Source organism: Cyclopterus lumpus, chromosome 8 (assembly GCF_009769545.1).
Source record: "Cyclopterus lumpus isolate fCycLum1 chromosome 8, fCycLum1.pri, whole genome shotgun sequence".
Classification (NCBI taxonomy): domain Eukaryota; kingdom Metazoa; phylum Chordata; class Actinopteri; order Perciformes; family Cyclopteridae; genus Cyclopterus; species Cyclopterus lumpus.
In genome coordinates, this window is record NC_046973.1 from 12,632,274 (window position 1) to 12,652,277 (window position 20,004).

The window sequence follows — 20,004 nt, forward strand, 5'->3', positions numbered from 1 at the left end:
TTAAAGGACATCTATGTGAGTTGCAGAAGCAGCAGAATCTTCCAGGACTTAATTGCAAATATAAAACTAAGCCAACATTTAAATTCTTATCAGTGGATGGAATGCAAATGAGCCTTTTTTATTTGCCAACAAATGGATGGCCATCATTTGTTTTCCGTGTCACACACAGTACAATTTGTCTGCTTTGTCATTCACATCTGCACCCCAAGATTCAAAAACTTAAAATATCATGAGTCACAAAAAGAGTCCCTGCAGCTGCTGACACCCTTGTCTGCATAAGGATACTAAACTGGAACAACAAGCACTCGGTCAGTGAGGTTTCTTTGAGCTCTGGGCTGCTCTTGTGGCTGCTCTACACATTCTAACACAGCGACAGCAGAGCGTGTCCTGTCTGTCTTTATGCTCCTCTTGTTAGGGTATTGTAGAAGGTTTAGCCTTCTGGAAATACAAATATGCAAGGAGGACATCCGGGGGAAGTGCCCAAAATTGTTGTGTGGAGCATGGGGCTCAAATAAAAGAGACCCTCCTTTGACGAGGACCTATTATCTTTGGAGGCCAACAGGACATTGCAACAAGTGATTGAAAAGAAAGGTACACTTTCATATATCCCCGTGGGGAAATTCTTCTCTGCATTTGACCCATCCTTAGTTATTAAGGAGGAGTGGGCTGCAATGAGGAGTCCAGGGAGCAACTGGGGGTTCAGTGTCTTGCTCCAGGACACTTCAACATGCAACTATAAGGAGAGCGGGGACTCAAACCGGCTAGCTTGTGGTGACTGGACGAACACTCATCCCCATGAGCTACAGCCCACTGGACGAATGCTACAGAATGCTTCAGAAATGCAAATCAAAACAGTTTGACTTGCAGATAGTATCTTTCAAGAGTGTTATTGTTTTGGGACTCACATCTGCAGCTATTTCTCACATGAGTTCACACACAAACTGGCTTTCGGAATTCACCCAACGAATACCATTTAATTTTAGCTCTGGGTAAAGTCACAGAGACTACGTCCATGTTTTATACGGTCCATGGGGGTTGACTCTTTTTTGAAGACAGCCTCATGTGGCCATTTGAGGAACTGCAGCTTTTGCCACTTCCACAATGGTTTAATTTCTCAGCTCCGGAAGTTGCCTCTTGTGATGTCAGCCAACTCATAGCTAATAAAGCGAATGAGCTTGTTTACCTATGAGCTACCTTGCTAGCTAGCTCAGCCGAGTAAGTTAAAAATCCTGGCTTGAGACAATGACCCCATCAACGTTCTCACTGACTGCATTACGGATTACATTAACTTCTGTGTTGAGAACACCGTACCGACCAGGACTGTACGGTGCTTCTCAAGCAGCAAACCTCTGGACCTCTCTGGAAATAAAGGCCCTCCTCAAGGAGAAGAAGAGGGTCTTTAGATCTGGTAACGTGGAAGAGCTGAGGACTGTCCTCAAATCACTTCCGCCAATCAAAACGCTCTCCTCCGGTACCAGTGAACATCCAGGGAATGGACATTGAGATTGTGAGATCTTATAAATACCTGGGTGTTCACTTGAACAATAAACTGGACTGGACTGACCACACACATGCTGTCACGGGAGAACAGGGTTAGGACCCAAGAGCAGACCACAGGAGACAGGATAGGGATAAGGAACTTTATTCCGTAAGGATGGTTTAGCAATTCCGACGTGAGTCCCGAGGATCGACGTCGGAGGTAAGCACAGCAAATCACGGTGTGAGTCCCGAGGCACAACACCGGAGGCAGGCGGGTCGCGGCGTGAGTCCCGAGGATCGACGTCGGAGGTTGGCACAGCAAATCACGGTGTGAGTCCCGAGGCACAACACCGGAGGCAGGCAGAAGAGAGCAGGTACTCTGCGAACAAGGAGAGAGTTACCGAGCGTAACGAGCCAGTGGACAATCTCATGGAGCGGCAGCGGGAACTACCGGGGCAGAAGACGTAACAGACTGACAACCCAGGCCTGCACGACCAGGGTTGATATGGAGCCGGTGATGATCCAAACGGGAACAGCTGTGCACCACTCGGGGGAGTGGCCACGGGCAGCGTCTGAAGGTACAAAAACACAAACAGGGGATGACAGACACATGAGGTAAGGAGACTTGGGAGAACAGAGGTAAACACACAATGGGTCAGACAGGGATCCTGACACATGCACTTTATAAAAAGGGACACAGCAGGCTCTGCTGATGAGACTGAGGTCTTCAGGAGTGCAGGGAGCACTCTTTGACTCTGTGGTGGCATCAGCCATCTTCTATGGAGTGTTCTGCTGGAGCAGCAGCATCTTGACAGCTGACAGGAAGAGACTGAACAAACTGGTCAAGAAGGCCATGTGCTGGGGTGTCCACTGGATATGGTGGAGGTGGTGGGAGACAGGAGGATGATGGCTAAGCTATCATCCCTGATGGACAACACTTCCCACCTCATGCAGGACACCCTGGCAGCTCTGTGCAGCTCCTACATCACCGGCTGCTTCACCCACGGTGTGTGAAGGAGAGGAACCACAAGTCCTTCCTTCCTGCTGCTGTCAGGCTGCCCAAGCAGCTGAGCTCCCAGTAGACCACAAAACACTTCAATCACTTTAATCCCTCCAACCTGTGCAATATTAATATACTGTGAAAAACAGCTATATCTTTTCTGCTGCTGTATATATAATATTCAGTTACTGTAGATTATTTACTGTTCGTTTATTACTGTTTTACTGTTTTGTATTTTTATCACTTGTTTTCAAATGACTATGTCCTTACAAATGTTAAGCCGGGTCGTCAACTACAACAGGAAGTGATGGAAGAGATATGGGGAGCTGTGCTGGGCTGATGTGCTGCAGGGGAAAGAATTGGCAGCATCTGGTCTCAATCTCGGAGGCCATAGGCAGGAGCGTTACTCTCTGGCTGGCACTTTGTGAATGAGGCCTTTATGAGAGGTTTGGACACGACTCTGTGGACCAAAAACAGGTAGTTCAAGTCGCACTCTGACATTTAAATTAATTTTTGGCCATGAGCATGTCATGCTGCCCTACAAACATTGTTGGGAGGCGTGTGAGTGTGGCTCACAATACAGATAGCTATGTCAAAGAGAATCTCATAGATGCATTTATGCAAGGAAGAGATAAATGATCAAAAGTTTAAAAATCTAAAATACTAAATATTTTTACTTTCTTAATCATAATTAACTCTGTATAGAGTTTGCATGTTCTCCCTGTGGCAGCGTGGGTTCCTCCACAGTCCAAAGAGCTCAGGTCAATTGCCTCTAAATTGCCCATCGGTGTGGATGATTGTCTGTCTCTATGGAGAATAAGCAGTTTGGAAAATGGAATATTGAGATTGTGAGATCATTTAAAAGGTCGTATTTTTAGATCAGATAAGAAATGAAGTCAGACTCCTGACTTTGATGTCGTAATTGTGAAGAATAATGTCAAGCCTTTGACATTTAAGCAAAAAATGATGTGCTACATGTGAGAAAATAATTCCAATCATTAGAATGTTAGAGTTCTTAGTTATTAGGTTAAAATGATTAATTACTGAGCCATAATTATGAGATAATATATGATAATTATGATGTATTCACTAACCTAGTGACATGCTATCTCATAATGAGTATTGTTATGAGTAATGACTAAACTCTTAACTAGAAGTTCTCTCTATTTGACAGATTTGACATTTGAACAACTCTAATTGTTTCAGGAGAGACGCTATGTGCTCTTGGTGAGTGTGTTTTTACAGAATGTACTCTCTGCTGCCTCGAGGCCGTTCGCATGACTTCACTTGCTATTTCCCAGGTAATGGAATCCAAAGGAATCACATGGTTGTCCAAATCATGCTGCACCTTTCTGAATCGTGTTGCCTCTGACTTCCAGGCAGCACTTGTGATATGAAAATCAACTTGGAAACGAATAGAAACTACCATGGCATGAACGTTTTTCAAAAATAATTTGGAAACCCGATTGTTGAGTCTGTGTGATGCGTGGCCTGTAAATGTGCATGAACCCTGAGATGATCAGTTTGATAGACATAAATAGTAGTGTTTGATGATCTAAGGCATAAGACATGCATCTTCTTGTGAATCAAGGGTATGATTCACACCGTACCGAGCTCATACAGTTTATGATGCAAATGCAGTCACAGGTGTTGTCGTAAAATTGTAGCCCATTAAGTGTAATTATGTGGGCCAAAGAGGAGGCTTGTTCTCATTTGGCAGTCCCGATGTTTATTAAAAACCAACAAGTTGATAGCAGGATAAGCACTGCAGCTCTGTGCAAAAAACTCCACCGTTTCCCGAGCTGTGCCCTCACTGGGCGAGGTTTACCGTGTGTGTGTGAGGGTTCGGTTGAGCCGGACCCAAGCGCAGACATGGAGAGGCAAGGTTGGGTAGAGGTAAACAGTTTATTCGTACAGAACCGGGAGAGTGTAGATGGAGTGGTGAGGTGGCGTGAGCGGCGGTGGCGGCTGAGTGGAGATGCAGGTACGGGATTCCTGGGCACAGGGAATAGGGGTTAGTAGAAAATCACCTGGAACAAAACAAAGTACGTCTCTTAGTGAAGCCGAGAGTCTAGGTACCACTGTAGATGGTGCAATAATCTGGCAACTGGAAAAAGGGAAGCCAGGGTGTTTTAACAGGGAGGACTTGATGATGTGATTGGAGACAGGTGCCGGAGATGACGTGCAGGTGTGGAGATGATTGCCAGTTGCCGGAAGCCACGCCCACGAGACACACACACACACACACACACGTAACAGGGGACAAACAAGGAAAAGAGAGAAAGGGACAGTGAGTCACGGCCAAGCCGGACCCAAGCGCAGACACGGAGAGGCAAGGTCTTTCATCGTGTGTTTCCATCAACGATGAAAGACCAGCTTGATGTCAGGGCCGGATTCCAACAAAGGGACCTTCAGCTCACTGTTCAGGGGCCGTGACAGTACCCCCCTCAACGGGCGCCTCCACCAGGCTTGTCTGGATGCTCCCGATGGAAGTCCCGGACAAGGGAAGCCTCAGAGAAGGAGCTGCGTGGGATCCAGGACCGCTCCTCTGGGCCGTACTCCTCCCAATTGACGAGGTACTGGAATTCTCGGCCCCTACGGCGGACGTCGAGGATACGCCGAACGGTGAAGACCTGGTGTCCATCAACGACCTAGGGGGGGGGGGGGAGCAGGAGGGGACAGTGGACTGGAGGACACTGGTTTGAGTAGGGAGACATGGAAGGTTGGGTGCACCTTTAATGCGGACGGGAGTTTGAGCCGGACCGCGGAGGGATTGATGATCTTATCCACCTCATAGGGTCCAATGAAGCGGGGTCCCAGCTTGCGGGACTCGATTTGAAGGGGCAAGTCCCGTGAAGAGAGCCACACCTTCTGACCAGGGCGATAGGCGGGTGCAGGGATTCGGCGTTGGTCGGCCAAGCGCCTGGTGCGAGCGACTGAACGGAGGAGCGCAGACCGGACCTCCTTCCAAATCCGCCGGCACCTACGAAGACCTGCTTGAACACCGCTACTTCCTCTTCCTGGTCTGGAAACGGGGGCGGTTGGTATCCCAAGGAGGCCATGAAGGGGGACATGCCTGTGGCGGAGCTGATCAGGGAGTTATGGGCATACTCAACCCACGGCAAGTGTGTGGACCAGAAGGACGGGTGGCGAGCCATAACGCAATGCCGTCTCCAAATCCTGGTTCGCCCGTTCTGTCTGTCCGTTAGTCTGGGGATGATATCCTGAAGAGAGACTGGCGGTGGTACCTAGGGCTTGACAGAAGGCTTTCCAGACCTGAGAAGAAAACTGAGGTCCTCGATCCGACACAATGTCCTGGGGAATTCCATGGAGTCGGAAGACATGGAGGACCAGGAGGTTAGCAGTCTGGGTGGATGAGGGCAACTTGGGGAGGGGAATGAAGTGGACCGCCTTGGAAAAACGGTCCACGACTGTTAGAATGGTGGTGTTACCTTCCGAAGGGGGTAGGCCAGTGACGAAGTCCACTGCTATGTGGGACCAGGGGCGGCGGGGAATAGGCAAAGGGCGCAACTATCCTGCCGGGGGTTGGTGGGAAGCCTTGCTGCGGGCACAGACTGAGCAGGCTGAAACAAAGGCCCGGGTGTCCTGGGACATGGATGGCTCCAGAACCGCTATCTTATGAAAGCGAAGGTGCGGTGGAACCCAGGGTGACAGGCCAACCTGGAGGAATGCCCCCATTGTAAGACTTGTGATCGGACAGTGTCAGGCACAAACAGACGGTTTGGGGGACCGTTGCCTGGGTCCGGATGAGAGCACTGGGCCTCTCGGATGAGAGACTCAACGCCCCATGTGACCGCAACTACCACACGGGAGGGAGAGATGATGGTCTCAGACTCAAGGGTGGACTTCTCCGTGGTGGACTGACGGGAAAGCGCATCGGGTTTGGTGTTACGTGATCCAGGGCGGTAGGTGAGGGTGAAATTGAACCTACCTAGGAACAAAGCCCATCGAGCCTGGCGGGAGTTTAACCTCTTGGCGGAGCGAAGGTAAGAGAGGTTCTTGTGGTCGGTCCAAACTATGAACGGTTGCTCTGCTCCCTCCAACCAGTGCCTCCACTCCTAACGCCATAACCACAGCCAATAGCTCCCGGTTACCCACATCGTAGTTGCACTGCGCAGGTGAAAGACGCCGGGAAAAGAAGGCACATGGGTGTAGCTTCTGATCATGAAGGGCCCGCTGAGAGAGGACTGCCCCGACCCCCGAATCAGAGGCATCCACCTCCACCACGAACCGTAGAGAGGGATCTGGGTGAATTAACACCGGGGCAGAAGTGAATAACCTCTTCAGGGTGGTAAATGCAGAGTCTGCCTCCGGAGTCCAAGAAAATGAGGAGACAGTGGATGCGAGTTGCGTGAGGGGAACAGCTACTTTGCTGTAGTGTCGGATGAATCTTCTGTAGAAATTAGCAAAACCAAGGAACCGCTGTAGCTGTTTGCGATTGGTTGGTGTGGGCCACTCCACCACTGCCTGAATCTTTGCTGGATCTGCCTTCACCTGGCCCTGCTGAATGACGAAGCCAAGGAATTGGACGGTGGTCACATGGAACTCACATTTCTCAGCCTTGACGAAAAGCTTGTTCTCCAGTAGGTGGCACAACACCAGCCTGACATGTTGGGTGTGTTCCTCCATTTTGCGGGAGAAGATGAGGATATCATCCAGGTAAACAAAGATGAAATGGTTGAGCATATCATGGAGGACATCATTGATTAAGGTTTGGAAAACTGCAGGGGCATTGGTGAGGCCGAAAGGCATGACAAGGTACTCGAAATGGCCCAGGGGGGTGTTGAAGGCTGTTTTCCATTCGTCTCCCTCCCGGATCCGAATGAGGTAGTAGGCATTACGGAGGTCCAGTTTGGAGAACACAGTGGCCTTGAGGAGGGGCTCAAAGGCAGGGTCAATGAGAGGGAGAGGGTATTTGTTTTTAACGGTGATCTCATTAAGACCACGGTAATCTATGCAGGGGCGTAGCGTGCGGTCCTTCTTGCCTACAAAGAAGAACCCCGCTCCAACAGGGGAGGAGGAGGGTCGGATAAAACCGTTTGCTAGGGACTCGTGGATGTAGCTCTCCATAGCCTCTCTTTCCGGGCGGGAAAGGTTAAAGAGACGGCTAGAGGGTAAGGGGGCGCCTGGGAGCAGGTTTATGGCGCAGTCATACGGTCTATGGGGGGGGCAGTGTTTGGGCACGCTGCTTGCTGAACACCTCCCCTAGTTCATGGTAAGTGGGAGGGACTACCGATTCCGTGGGAGCTGGGGCCGACTAAAGACAGTGAGAGTGGCAAAAAGTGCTCCAACTAGCTACGGACCCTGTAGACCAATCAATGTGGGGATTGTGCAGTTTAAGCCAAGGTTGGCCTAAGACCACTGGGGCATGAGTGAGTGATGGAAATGATTGAGTCTAAGCTGTCTGTCTCATCTCTAGTTGCTAACTCATCCTGAATGTTATCGGCTAATCCCTGAAAAAAGGCGCCCTGCAGGGAAACGTCCCCCCACCCACCCACTCTCTGCAGCTAGAATCCGAAACTCCACCGCATATTATGCTGCGACGGAGCCGGAACCCTGACGAAGGGAGAGGAGCCACACTGGAGTTGAGATTCCGTAACTCGGCCCATATTTCTTGGAGGGCTGACTCATGACGACCAAGCATGATGCCATGAGAGGCTAGCGCCTGGCCAAGGTGTTGCGCGTCCGCTGGGTCCATGTTGTGGCCAGATTATTCTGTGAGGGTTCGGTTGAGCCGGACCCAAGCGCAGACACGGAGAGGCAAGGTTGGGTAGAGGTAAACAGTTTATTCGTACAGAACCGGGAGAGTGTAGATGGAGTGGTGAGGTGGCGTGAGCGGTGGCGGCTGAGTGGAGATGCAGGTACGGGATTCCTGGGCACAGGGAATAGGGGTTAGTAGAAAATCACCAGGAACAAAACAAAGTACGTCTCTTAGTGAAGCCGAGAGTCTAGGTACCACTGTAGATGGTGCAATAATCTGGCAACTGGAGAGAGGGAAGCCAGGGTGTTTTAACAGGGAGGACTTGATGATGTGATTGGAGACAGGTGCCGGAGATGACGTGCAGGTGTGGAGTAACAGGGGACAAACAAGGAAAAGAGAGAAAGGGACAGTGAGTCACGGCCAAGCCGGACCCAAGCGCAGACACGGAGAGGCAAGGTCTTTCATCGTGTGTTTCCATCAACGATGAAAGACCAGCTTGATGTCAGGGCCGGATTCCAACAAAGGGACCTTCAGCTCACTGTTCTGGGAACATGTTGGCCAGATCAGTGGATATTAGTTCTACGTTCGGTTTTTACAACTGCACAGGTTTGTAAGATGTGCGCTCACACTGTTACACAAATTTACAGCAAATTTGAAAAAATTTATTTTACCCAAAGATTTCTGATTCAGCCTCATAAATTTAATTTCTCATTTAATTTACAACCCGGAGCGAGATAAAGCGCCGTACTCTGAAAAACACGCCCACCAGAGGAGGAAGCACTGAAACTAAATGCACTGAAACTAAATGCCGGTAGCTCGCTAAAACATTTCATTACCCGACATCATCCAGGGGTGCTGTTGATAATTGACAAAGTTAGCAAGCTAATGTTAACTTAGCTTTCTGATTTATCCCCATTCCCCTATAACACAGGTGTCATACTTACAGAAATATAGTTCGCCTAAAACTGACGTTTGGACCAGACGGCAACCTCCGGTTCTGCCGGGTGAAGCCGATGCGAAACGGTCTTAAAACTGTCATTCTCTCTACTGACCAGCGGGGGGCAACTCCCTTAGTTGCAAAAATAAGTCTGATTGTATAGAAGTCTATGAGAAAATGGTTAAATATAAAGTCAAATAGATCATAAAGCAGAGTATACTTTAGGCGGGATTTACTGTGATTGGCAGGTTGCTGTCGCGACCAGAGCCGTATCCGGTGTCACTATGTCACTCTTAACCATTCCAAATATGGGAACTTCTGTTCGTTGTTGGCGACGGCCGTATTCCATGATGACGACGGCTAAATCGCCAAACTCAAGGCTTCATCAAGGCAGTCCACAAACCAGTGGGTGACATCACGATGACTTGGTCCACTTCTTATAGTCTATGGTTTGGACAGGTTGCTGGCTGCAAACTTAACGTTGGCTTCAGAGTCATGTCTCACTTTTGTCAAACACTAAGATTTTAGGTGCTGCAGTTTATTACAACTTGTGGGCTCCATAACCTGTTAATAGCAGCTTTAAGACTGTTTTTGAAAATGGAAAGGGATTTTTGTGGTGGACACACAAATGAAATGCATTCACGGGACTATATATGCAACAGTCCGCTAGTGATGTTGTATAACCAGAGAGAAAGATTACTAATGGGGGCGGTAGGGGAGTTGGATGAGTTGAAAAACACAGGACTTTTAACCATAGGAACACACACGGGACTCCCAAAATGTTGTTGAGTTATTGTGAAGTTACATTTGAGATGATTCTCCCAAAGCTAAGTGGTTCTTTTGCCTAAATAAAACAAATAAAAAACAGGTAATAAATGTACTCTGAATATGAGTTTGTTTTCTGACAACTAAGTAACTAATAAATTGTGTTTCACAAGTTCAAGTTTTCACTAATGCAAAGTAAATTGTATTATGACAAATATGTCATTGTAAAGGCAATGAATAGCCACAACTGTCACTTTATTTAATATTCATAGATGACCTCTCCATGTTTAGGTTCCACAGAAGATGATTAGGTCTTACATAATGTAACACCTGGTCCAAAAAGACATGACTAAATGTTCCCTCTGCGTCTCCTCACAGCTCTCAGCAGTCTTTGCTCTGCCGTTCTGTTTGACTCGTGTTGACAAGCTTTGGGGCTCTGCACACCAGGAGTCTGGCAAGTGTGTCGACTCCTCTGCGGAAAAAGTGAGAGCAGAGAGTAAAAACAAAAACAAACAAACCTGTAATTGTACAGGACAGACAAGTTGGACTTCACACTTGAGAAAAAATCTTCCCAGCAATCAATGCTCTGACAAAATCAAAAAGTCAGCTTTATTGTCACTTCATCCATTTGTGCAAACATACAAAAGATCTGAAACTACGTTTCTCTCTTGTCCAACATAAAGTGATTGTAGTAATAATAATAATAAAGTAATAAAGTGCAAAACAGCTAACAACAACAACAACAAAGAACATTTAGACAACATAGAAATTAAGAACTATAAAAAACTATAAAAAACGTTACATCTGTATTATAGCAGCAGTCAGACGTGGAGTTTTAGCAGCATTTTGACATATGAGTCTAAAAGACGAGGAGTGGGAGAGTTCAGCTTCCTGTATCTGTGGCTGTTGCAGGACTGCAACAAGCCATCCATCGACCCACATGAAATGATTGGAGGGCAACAACCAAGTCCTGATGACATTAGGACCTCTTGGTAATTCAAACATAATTTTCTGCCGTAAACAACCTCCACTTACACCACTGAGACACTGAGCTGAGTGACTCTCCGCCCGACGCCTACCATTCAGTACAATGTGACGGCAGGGAAGGGAAAGGACAAGTAAGAACATGATGTAACTACCTTGAGCGAAGACCAGCAGTAAAGTTTAAAATAGCTTGTGTGTTTAATAATGGGAAAACTGGCTGTGAGAAATCCCTCAGGAACAAATGGTCTGTAAAAGGTTGAAAACGCTGATGAATAAGGACTCCCCTAACACTAGCGAGCTTGCATTTTTTTAAACTTTGTAATAGCGTGTAGTAATAATAATAATAATACTTTAAACACTTTAAAAACAATCCACTTAATTAAGGAAATATTTCCAGGGCGCTGACTGGTGCTCAGTCGAGTTGAACTGTGTGTGTCAGAGCAGGACATTCATTCCCTTGATGATGCACGTAACCTACAGACTAGCATTACGTGATCACCAGCCTCCCTAAAGCAAGCTTGTCTCTCACCCCCCTGACTGCAGAAGGCTCGGGCTGAAATTAGACATGCATTAAACGGAGTCATGCATTCGCAATAGTGACTTTTCTCCATCAGAGTGATGCAGTCTCTCGCACACACTGGATAGAGCCTTTTTTTTCAATATTCAGTAATTACGTTTTTGTTTCCTCTGCTCTTGCGCCGTGGCTTTTTCACACTTCGTGAGTCAAGGAAGCGTCCGTTATCATCGCGTTCATTCAAGCTGCCGGAAATTACTTTGGCATACATGAAGGACAGGAAGCAGAACGGCAGTCATATGACATGTTTGAATGTGTACAGCGAACAAACAAAACGAGCTAAAAGACAATATATAGCTCAGTGGAGCTGACACAACTGCTAAGTCTGGTGATAATTCTCCACAGGTTCATCCCCACTTTCATATAACACAACCATTGTCGATAAAAAAAAAAGGTTGAATAGTCATCTTCACACAACTATTTCACACTGACAAGATTCAATCCACCACCAGCTGCTGACCATGCATGTGTGTGTGTATGTGTGTATATATATATATATATATATATATATATATATATATATATATATATATATATATATATATATATATATATATATATATATATACATACACTAGTTCCCATGCTCCTGGAACAAACAGTAGCAAGGAAGCTGCGGTTTACTGGTCAGTTGTTGAGGGCGTCAATAATATCCCATGTGTTTAGATCCACTCCCCGGGTGCCTGAGCAAGACATCTCTTCAGCCTGCAGCCGCCTGGGCGACCTGCTTTTGTTGCTGTATTTATTTCTTTGTGTCTTTAGTTTTTGCATGTGTAGTAATATGTTGCAATGGAATCAGCAGGAATTTAAGACACTTTGGAGCAATAAAATAATTAATTGTGGCTATTCTGATTATTGTTCCAAAGATATTGAGGTATATCAGCCGGGCCAAAACCTTTTAAATACGATGCAACACCATCATTTTTTGTGAATGTAGTGCAGTGGAGACCTGGCATTGGACTGTCGAGTGAAGTAACAGCGTGGAAATCTGCGCTCCGTTGTTGACTCTCTGAGCTAACCGGCTAACCTGGAGCTCCTGCTAGCTAGCCCCATGTTGCACCAATCACATGATATTAGTGTCGAAATATTGTTGGGAGGGTGTAAGTCAAGGGCGAAATATTACAAAGATAATATGAATAATTCTGGGTAAGGGTCCTTTATTTTTACGTAAACCATAATATCCAGCCCTCCTCCCGCCAAAAATGTGTGTACAGGACTTTATTAATTGAGGTTTTTTGTTAATATTTTGTTTTATTCACCTTGAAGCAGATTCATTCGATAGTTTGACCCAAAAACAAATAAACAAATAGTCTACTAGCCAACACAACTATTAAGTTAAGCGGAGGCATACGTTTATTTTAGTGATCTACCGATCACTGATAGGCCTTTCCACTGTTGGTTCACCACAAAAGGGAAAAATACAAACCGTCTGACCACACACAGTGTTTTTACAGACTTTTATCTGCTTAGAGATGTTTCTTAGAAACACAGTACTCCATAACATCTCTCCTGTCCCACAACCACAGTAGGACGGAGCAACATGCTTTCACTGCATGTGGTCAGTTGAGGGGGGTATTACTATTTGACTACAATATTTTATGGGGTCAATCCCCGCTTTATATATATATATATATATATATATATATATATATATATATATATATATACACATACATACAAGATTTCTTTGGGGTCTTGAAAATATCATCCATCTGGGCCCATAAAGATAGATTTATTCAAGACGAAATGCCATAAACCTTGCAACAGTCTCACCTCATTATCAAGACTAGCACCTACTTGATAATGAGACAGTGAACAATTCGACGCACATAAAAACCAACGAGCATGACATGCATAATTATACAAAAATGTCTGGACAACAAGTCTGGTAATTATGAGGCTGCAATTTTAATTAAACAAAAATGCGACTAACAAACTGCAGCTGACTGTATCCGACCCGGCTGCAGCGTTCTTCTGTAACTGTGGATTATTTGAAGCTGGCGCGACCTCAGAAAAAGAAAGGTTTGTCTGTGTTTCAGTCACACCAGGTGTTGTTACTGGGTCCAGGCCAGAGCCATTCAGCCCAGCAGTGAAGGGTTTCCAGTCCAAAAAACAACAAACCACCAAAAAGGATGGTCATCCTTGTGTCCGAAGCCTCTCGGGCGGTGGGGAATTGTCAGAAAGGTTCGAGTCACTTTTGAGTTAACGCGCGTTGTGGACCGGTGGAGTCTACAACTCGAAACCTCTCTTAAAGACTTATTTACGGTTGCTCTCGCCGTGTGGTTTTGTCCCTTTGGCGCAAATAAAAACATGCAATAACATTGGCTGCACAAGCAAATAGCATCCATGTTAGGATGCAACCGCAAAGACCCAACAACTCAAAAAAGACATTTCTTCCTCTGCCACGCTGTGATCGTCTTTACGCGGTTACGTCGAATGTAAGGAAAAGTGAGAACACGTTTATGAAACTCTTTACTAAGAAGATGTTTCTTTGATTCTTCGAGTGGGTTCTTACAGACACAATATTGTGAGGCATATTGTTACTTTTTTTTTTGAGTTAACAAGGAAAACATTTTTAAACACGAGCACATCTGTTGTTGCAGATGAAGAAAGAACATTTCGCTCTTGCTGTGGTTGGCTCTTTTTCGGAGCAGACTTGCTTCCTGTCTCCTATTCCCAACGGGCCCGTCTTCTCGGCAGAGTCCTTCCATTAAGCCATCTCGGGCGCTAACCTCAGCCAGGTTTCATAGATGGACATGAACGTATTAATCCCCCGGCTCATAACTGCCGCAGCTGCACCTGTCTCTAAAAGCATGCTGTCTGAACTTATTCATACGTGCATGCCGATTCAAACATGTACAGGCAGACATTCCAGACTGTACGGGTGTTCGGGTCCTTGCCTCAGCGCAAAGAGCACACCGTTTTTTCGACACACGTTGGCTGTTTTGACATACTGAGGCGGGGGTGAAGCAAGAAGACCTCTCTCTCTCTCTCTCTCTCTCTGGAGGTGGACCACCTATATCAGTTCTGCGTGCTTATCGCAAAAATTATTCCGGGATTTTTGCCCGCATTAAAAGGGACAGTTCACTCCCAAATCAAATATGCACATGTTGTCTCTTACCTGTAGTGCTATTTATTGATCCATACGGTTATGGTGAGAGTTTGGGGTGAACTGTCCCTTTAAATCCTTGTGTCCCCTGGAGCAGGCTAGGTCCTTCTGGAGGACTGGAAAACGATGTGCAGTCACAGCTGCAGACAGCGGTGTTTGTCTGGGCGGGAGAGCAGCTGGTTTGCATTGATGAGAGCTGATCAGACCACGAGGATGTTGTTCGAACAAGGCTCAGTAGAGCAGGGCAGCGTTTTCATTTCTACGAGGACCAATATCTGGAGCAGTAAAAGCATTTTACTTTGAAGAGTCTAATCTGGCATCAATCAGACTATTACTCATTTTGTTTTTGTGATATGAAGTCATGCTTATTTCAGTGAAAAACTAGATCACTGCTTATAAAAGTGATACTTGAAAGGAGTTTTATTTCCCAGCCTCGGGCAGGTTTCAGTTCTTCAGGTTGTTGTTGTTAAGTCTTATTATTGAAGCCCCTGCCTTCGAGTCAGCATATTAGACATATAGCGGAGCATCAATGGTGTCCGCTCCAGGGAGCCTCTGCCGGGAGGACCAAACTGGGTTTTGACCCACTGACACCCCCGGGGGCGGTGTGAGCGCGGTGCACCTCCTCGGTATAAAAGCAGCCAGCTGCAGTTGGAGTGTCAGAGGCTTGTGCAATGTAACAGGGAGGCTGCCTGTTCTCAGAGGAGAGTTTCCACATAGTGTGCAAATGGGGAAACGCTTTAGGTGAAGAAGAAGGAGTCCTCTTACGTTGGAACTATATCAGACCACAACCTGGAATAATTTGTTCTTATTTGCTGCAGTTATGAGAAACCGTCCAGATCAGAGGGACCCTGATCACCTCCTTGGATTTATTATTTCAACGGTGGGTTGAATATCTTTCACGTACCGGACGAATTGTATGCAGGCAGGCATTCGTTCCAAGTTCAGTACATTTTATTCTGTTAGAATTTGTTGAAACTATTTGAAGAAACTTCAAATATACAAACATTTAACGGAAAAAGGAATGAAACACCCTCATATTAATTACACAAAACTGTTCTGTTGGAAGAGGAATGCTCTTTTAAACTCTATGGGGCAACAGAAGTATATGTTTGGCATTGCGTGTATCATTATGTAATATCATTGGGTTATGTTTTGTAAATGATTAAGTTTCTATCAATGTTTATAACAACATATTAATAGCTTTTATAGGTATACTATATAATATCATATAATATAGGTTGTATAGGTAGGCACAGATAATAACATTTAAGCATAAAAATACATATTGTAAAAAATAAACAATCAATACAAAGAAGAAAAAAAACACTAATCATATTTAGGTCAATAAAAAATATACTAAATAAATACACACAAAGAAAAGGACAAATTGGAACACAGAACCGTGTATATAATCACTTTGAAAATTGCATTTAATATATCCTGAGCAATACGTCTATGTGTAAATAAATGTCTGCTCAGACATTGAGAGCGACGCCTCATTTCAAGAAAAAAGTGAGGCTCTTTGCACCAAGACCTCAAGAGTGCTTTGAGAACTCATTTGTGGGGATTTAAATTTGAGCCACTTTGCCGTGAGGAGCTTTTTTGAAAATGATTTGGGTGGAAAAGGGGGACATGGAACGGAGAACCCTAACCCTGACTTATTTTTCTTTTTAGTGTCAGAGGAACCACATCAGGCCCGGAGCCCAGCAGTGATGCTGGCCATGCCGCACAACAACTCCTCCGGCGGTAGCCTCTACCTTCCCCCTTCCAACCACACCCCCGGGAAGCAGGAGCTGCATAATGCCACCGATCCACAGAATAATCCCACGTACGCTGGCCTCACCATGACTCTGGGCATCCTGTTCAACGTGGTGGCGCTCATCATTCTCGCTAAGGCGTACAACCGCTTCCGCCGGCGATCGAAGGCCACGTTCCTGCTCTTCGCCAGCTCCCTGGTGGCGACAGATCTGGCGGGACACGTCATCCTTGGAGCTCTGGTGCTGAGGAGATACTCAGTGGGCCCTGTCTCCAGCTTTCAAGGTGGTGACAACAATCCGGACGCATCTTGTCTGTTTCAGGGAGGTTGCATGGTGTTCTTCGGCCTGTGCTCGCTGTTCCTGGGCTGCGCCATGGCCGCCGAGCGCTGCCTGGGTGTCACCAAGCCTTTGCTGCACGCTCGTCTGGTCACCACAGCGAGGACAAAAATGGCGCTGACACTGATCTGGCTGCTGGCTGTGTGCGTGGCCCTCCTGCCCTTCTTCGGGCTCGGCGCTTACACTTACCAGTACCCGTGGACGTGGTGCTTCATCAAGGTGATAGAGGACACCAAAGCGACAGACCTGGCCTTTGTGGCGCTCTTCTCTGGACTGGCCCTGACCTCCCTGGCCTCGGCCTTCGTGTGCAACACCATCAGTGGAATGACGCTGGTGAGAGCCCGGCTCAAGAAAAGCTCCTGCTCACACCGGCGCTCAGCCGGCTCCCACGACACTGAGATGGTGGTCCAGCTGGTTGGCATCATGGTCACCTCCTGCATCTGCTGGAGCCCTCTGCTGGTGAGTGTCTGGGGAAACACTTAGCAGACATTAAATCATTTCATCTGAAGAAGGCTTTTTCAGCTTTAAATATTGCTACTAAGTGTTTTTTTTAACTGATATTTAAATGTACATAAACATATAATATGTACATATTACAAAGTAATAAATATACCCCAAAATGCAATACAGTGAACATGTCATTCCTGCTCTTATTTACGTGAGATTTCATACTCTCTAACACTTTTGAAACCATTAGTTATCTGCAACTGATTTTAAGAACATCCCTTTTACCCACGGAATTTCATAACAAAGGACAAAGTGATGAGCAGACCCTTTAAAGTTTAAAGGGTCTGCTCATCACTTTGTCAAACATACGGCCCGCGGGCCGGAACCGGCCCCCAAGGAGGTTCGATCAGGCCCGCAGGATAATTTGAAAGTGGAAAAAATGCATAAAAGACATGGAATTAATATTTTTAATTCGCTGCAATTCATGGATTATCCGCTAAGGGGAGCACTCTTTCCATCAGAATAGAAGACAAGCCGCATCACTGAGACAGACTGAAAACAGCAGACGGTATCAATGCGCCATCTGCTGCTTGTTACGACGTTGTTAATACCTTGGTCTCTACCTCTCCGCTACACCCTCATTAGCCAAAATGTCGTTATCCAAACGGAGAAAAGTAGATAAGGAGTGTAGAATTTTCAAAGAAAAATGGACCACGTCCTATTTATTTACAGAGATGGACGGAAAACCTTTGTGCTTGGTGTGTTTGCAACAAGTTTCGGTATTGAAGGAATATAATATTCGACGCCACTACGAGACTCATCACAGCGAAAAATATGACGGCTTGCAAGGACAACTGAGAAGAGATAAGATTAACGAATTGCTGGCGGGTCTGAGGAAACAGCAGTCAACTTTCATCCAGAGCCGAGAAGTCAGTGAAGCAGCGGTAAAAGCCAGCTACCTAATTGCTAGCGAAATAGCATTAGCATCGAAGCCGTATTCCGACGGTGACTTTGTTAAACGATGCATGATGAAGGCGGCTGAACTTGTATGTCCCGAGAAGGAAATATGAGGTGTTTCATGAAATGTTTTGTAAAAGAATAGTTCATTAAATTTCAATATTTTCCTAATGTTCTTGTGCTTCTTTACACCAAAACAAAGGAAAGACATGATATGTTGGTTATTTATAGCAGAGTATGGTATAATTTTAATGGTCCGGCCCACTTGACATCTCCCTAGGCCGTATGTGGCCCACGATGCGAAATGAGTTTGACACCAAAGTTTAAACGGTTGTTTAGGAGGATTCAAATAAGCTGGCGGTGTAATGCTTATTATTGCACCCAATAATTATTATTGCTCACCGCTTCGCATCACAGGCTGTTCAGAGCAGCAGGAAACAGGAAGTTTTGAATTCCACAATAAGTTCAACAGAGTAGCACCACTGTTTGTTTTTTTCACATTGCAGTTTGGGGTTACATTGGATTGTGTCCGTGTACCAAAAATATTATGCACAATCATAACATGGTATAGGAAAAAGAGCGGTTGTCCACTAATCAGCGGTTCGATCCTCGGCTCCTGCAGTCAACATGTCAAAGTGTGCTCTGGCAACATACTGAACCAAAATAAATAAAAATAAACAACCAAACTCATTCAGTGCAAACGTACATTTGATCACTGCTATGAATAAATACAATTTCCGCTCTCTGGGAAAAAAAACCCCTTAACATACACCCTTTTCAAATCCTCCATTGTACTTTTAAGGTCAGAAATATTTCACCCTGTATCTTTTTGTTGCTAATCTTTTATTGGAGCTATATGGCGTTTACAAATTTCATTTTTATGGCTGCTCCCTTCGATCAAATATAAGTATTTAAAGTATATTTTGCTTCATTTTATACACATATATATCTAGCAACCCTAGATAGTTTCTATTTATAGTAGTCTCCGTTTATATTCTGCACTATTTAATGTTAATTTCATCTGTATTTGTATTTTATAATCTGTATATATCGTTATACTCTCTGTTGCACTTCTGGTTGGATGCCAAACTGCATTTCGTTGCTCTGTACTAGTACATGTGCAATGACAATAACGTTGAATCTAATCTAATCTAATTTGGGCATTTTTGGAAACTTTCTGATCCCCACCAAATTTCAGTTCATGTTCTGTGGGTTTGAGCAATATGGGGCTGCACTGTATGAGATTGTAATGAATGCCGAGTGAGCTTTAAGGGGTTAAAACAGTGGCTATTATTGTGTTTGGATTAAAGATCCTAGTACGAATAGATGAGCCTATAATTGTTTCAATTCTTTCTTTTTAGGTCTTTGGACTGATGTCAGCCACAAAGTCCTACAGTGGCCTCCTGGGCGATGACAGCGACACTTATCGGGGTCTAATGGTGATAGGTGTCAGGATGGCGACCTGCAACCAGATCCTGGACCCGTGGGTCTACATCCTGCTGCGACGCGCCATCCTCCGGAAAATCTACCGCATCACCAAAAGACGGGCCAGTTTCAAGGGGAGCACGTTCCATTCCGTGCGCTGGGAGCTCAGCTCCTTTCAGAACTCAGAGAAAAAATGTGTTAGTAAGATTTTAATGGACATATAAATATATATATATATATATATATATATATATATATATATATATATATGGTAGAAGAAAAGAGGCCGGGTAATCTGTCCCTTTTTTGCTCTGTCTCTCGTCAGAGGGATCAGCCACTGAGTCCAGCGGTCCATCATCTGGATCCATATTCAGTGTTGAAAGGTTCCTGAGAAAAGGATAGTCTTGTTTAGGTCAATGAAGTAAATGTGTCGGGATCCAAAGTGGTTACAAAAAATGGAACGTGTTTAGACGTTTATCATGAGAGATTATGGCCCAGACACAGCACATGCT

The 20,004-nt window shown here is 45.5% G+C and overlaps 1 protein-coding gene across 1 annotated transcript; it reads left to right on the forward strand.

Annotated features, from left to right (window-relative positions):
• The first annotated feature begins 10,812 nt into the window (after positions 1–10,812).
• LOC117734778 (prostaglandin E2 receptor EP1 subtype-like) lies at positions 10,813–19,716 on the forward strand. The gene is made up of 3 exons (XM_034539044.1): positions 10,813–10,895; positions 16,245–17,122; positions 19,429–19,716. The coding sequence occupies exons 1-3, from the start codon at positions 10,877–10,879 to the stop codon at positions 19,714–19,716; spliced, it is 1,185 nt and encodes a 394-aa protein (XP_034394935.1). The 5' UTR covers positions 10,813–10,876.
• The last annotated feature ends 288 nt before the right edge of the window (positions 19,717–20,004 follow it).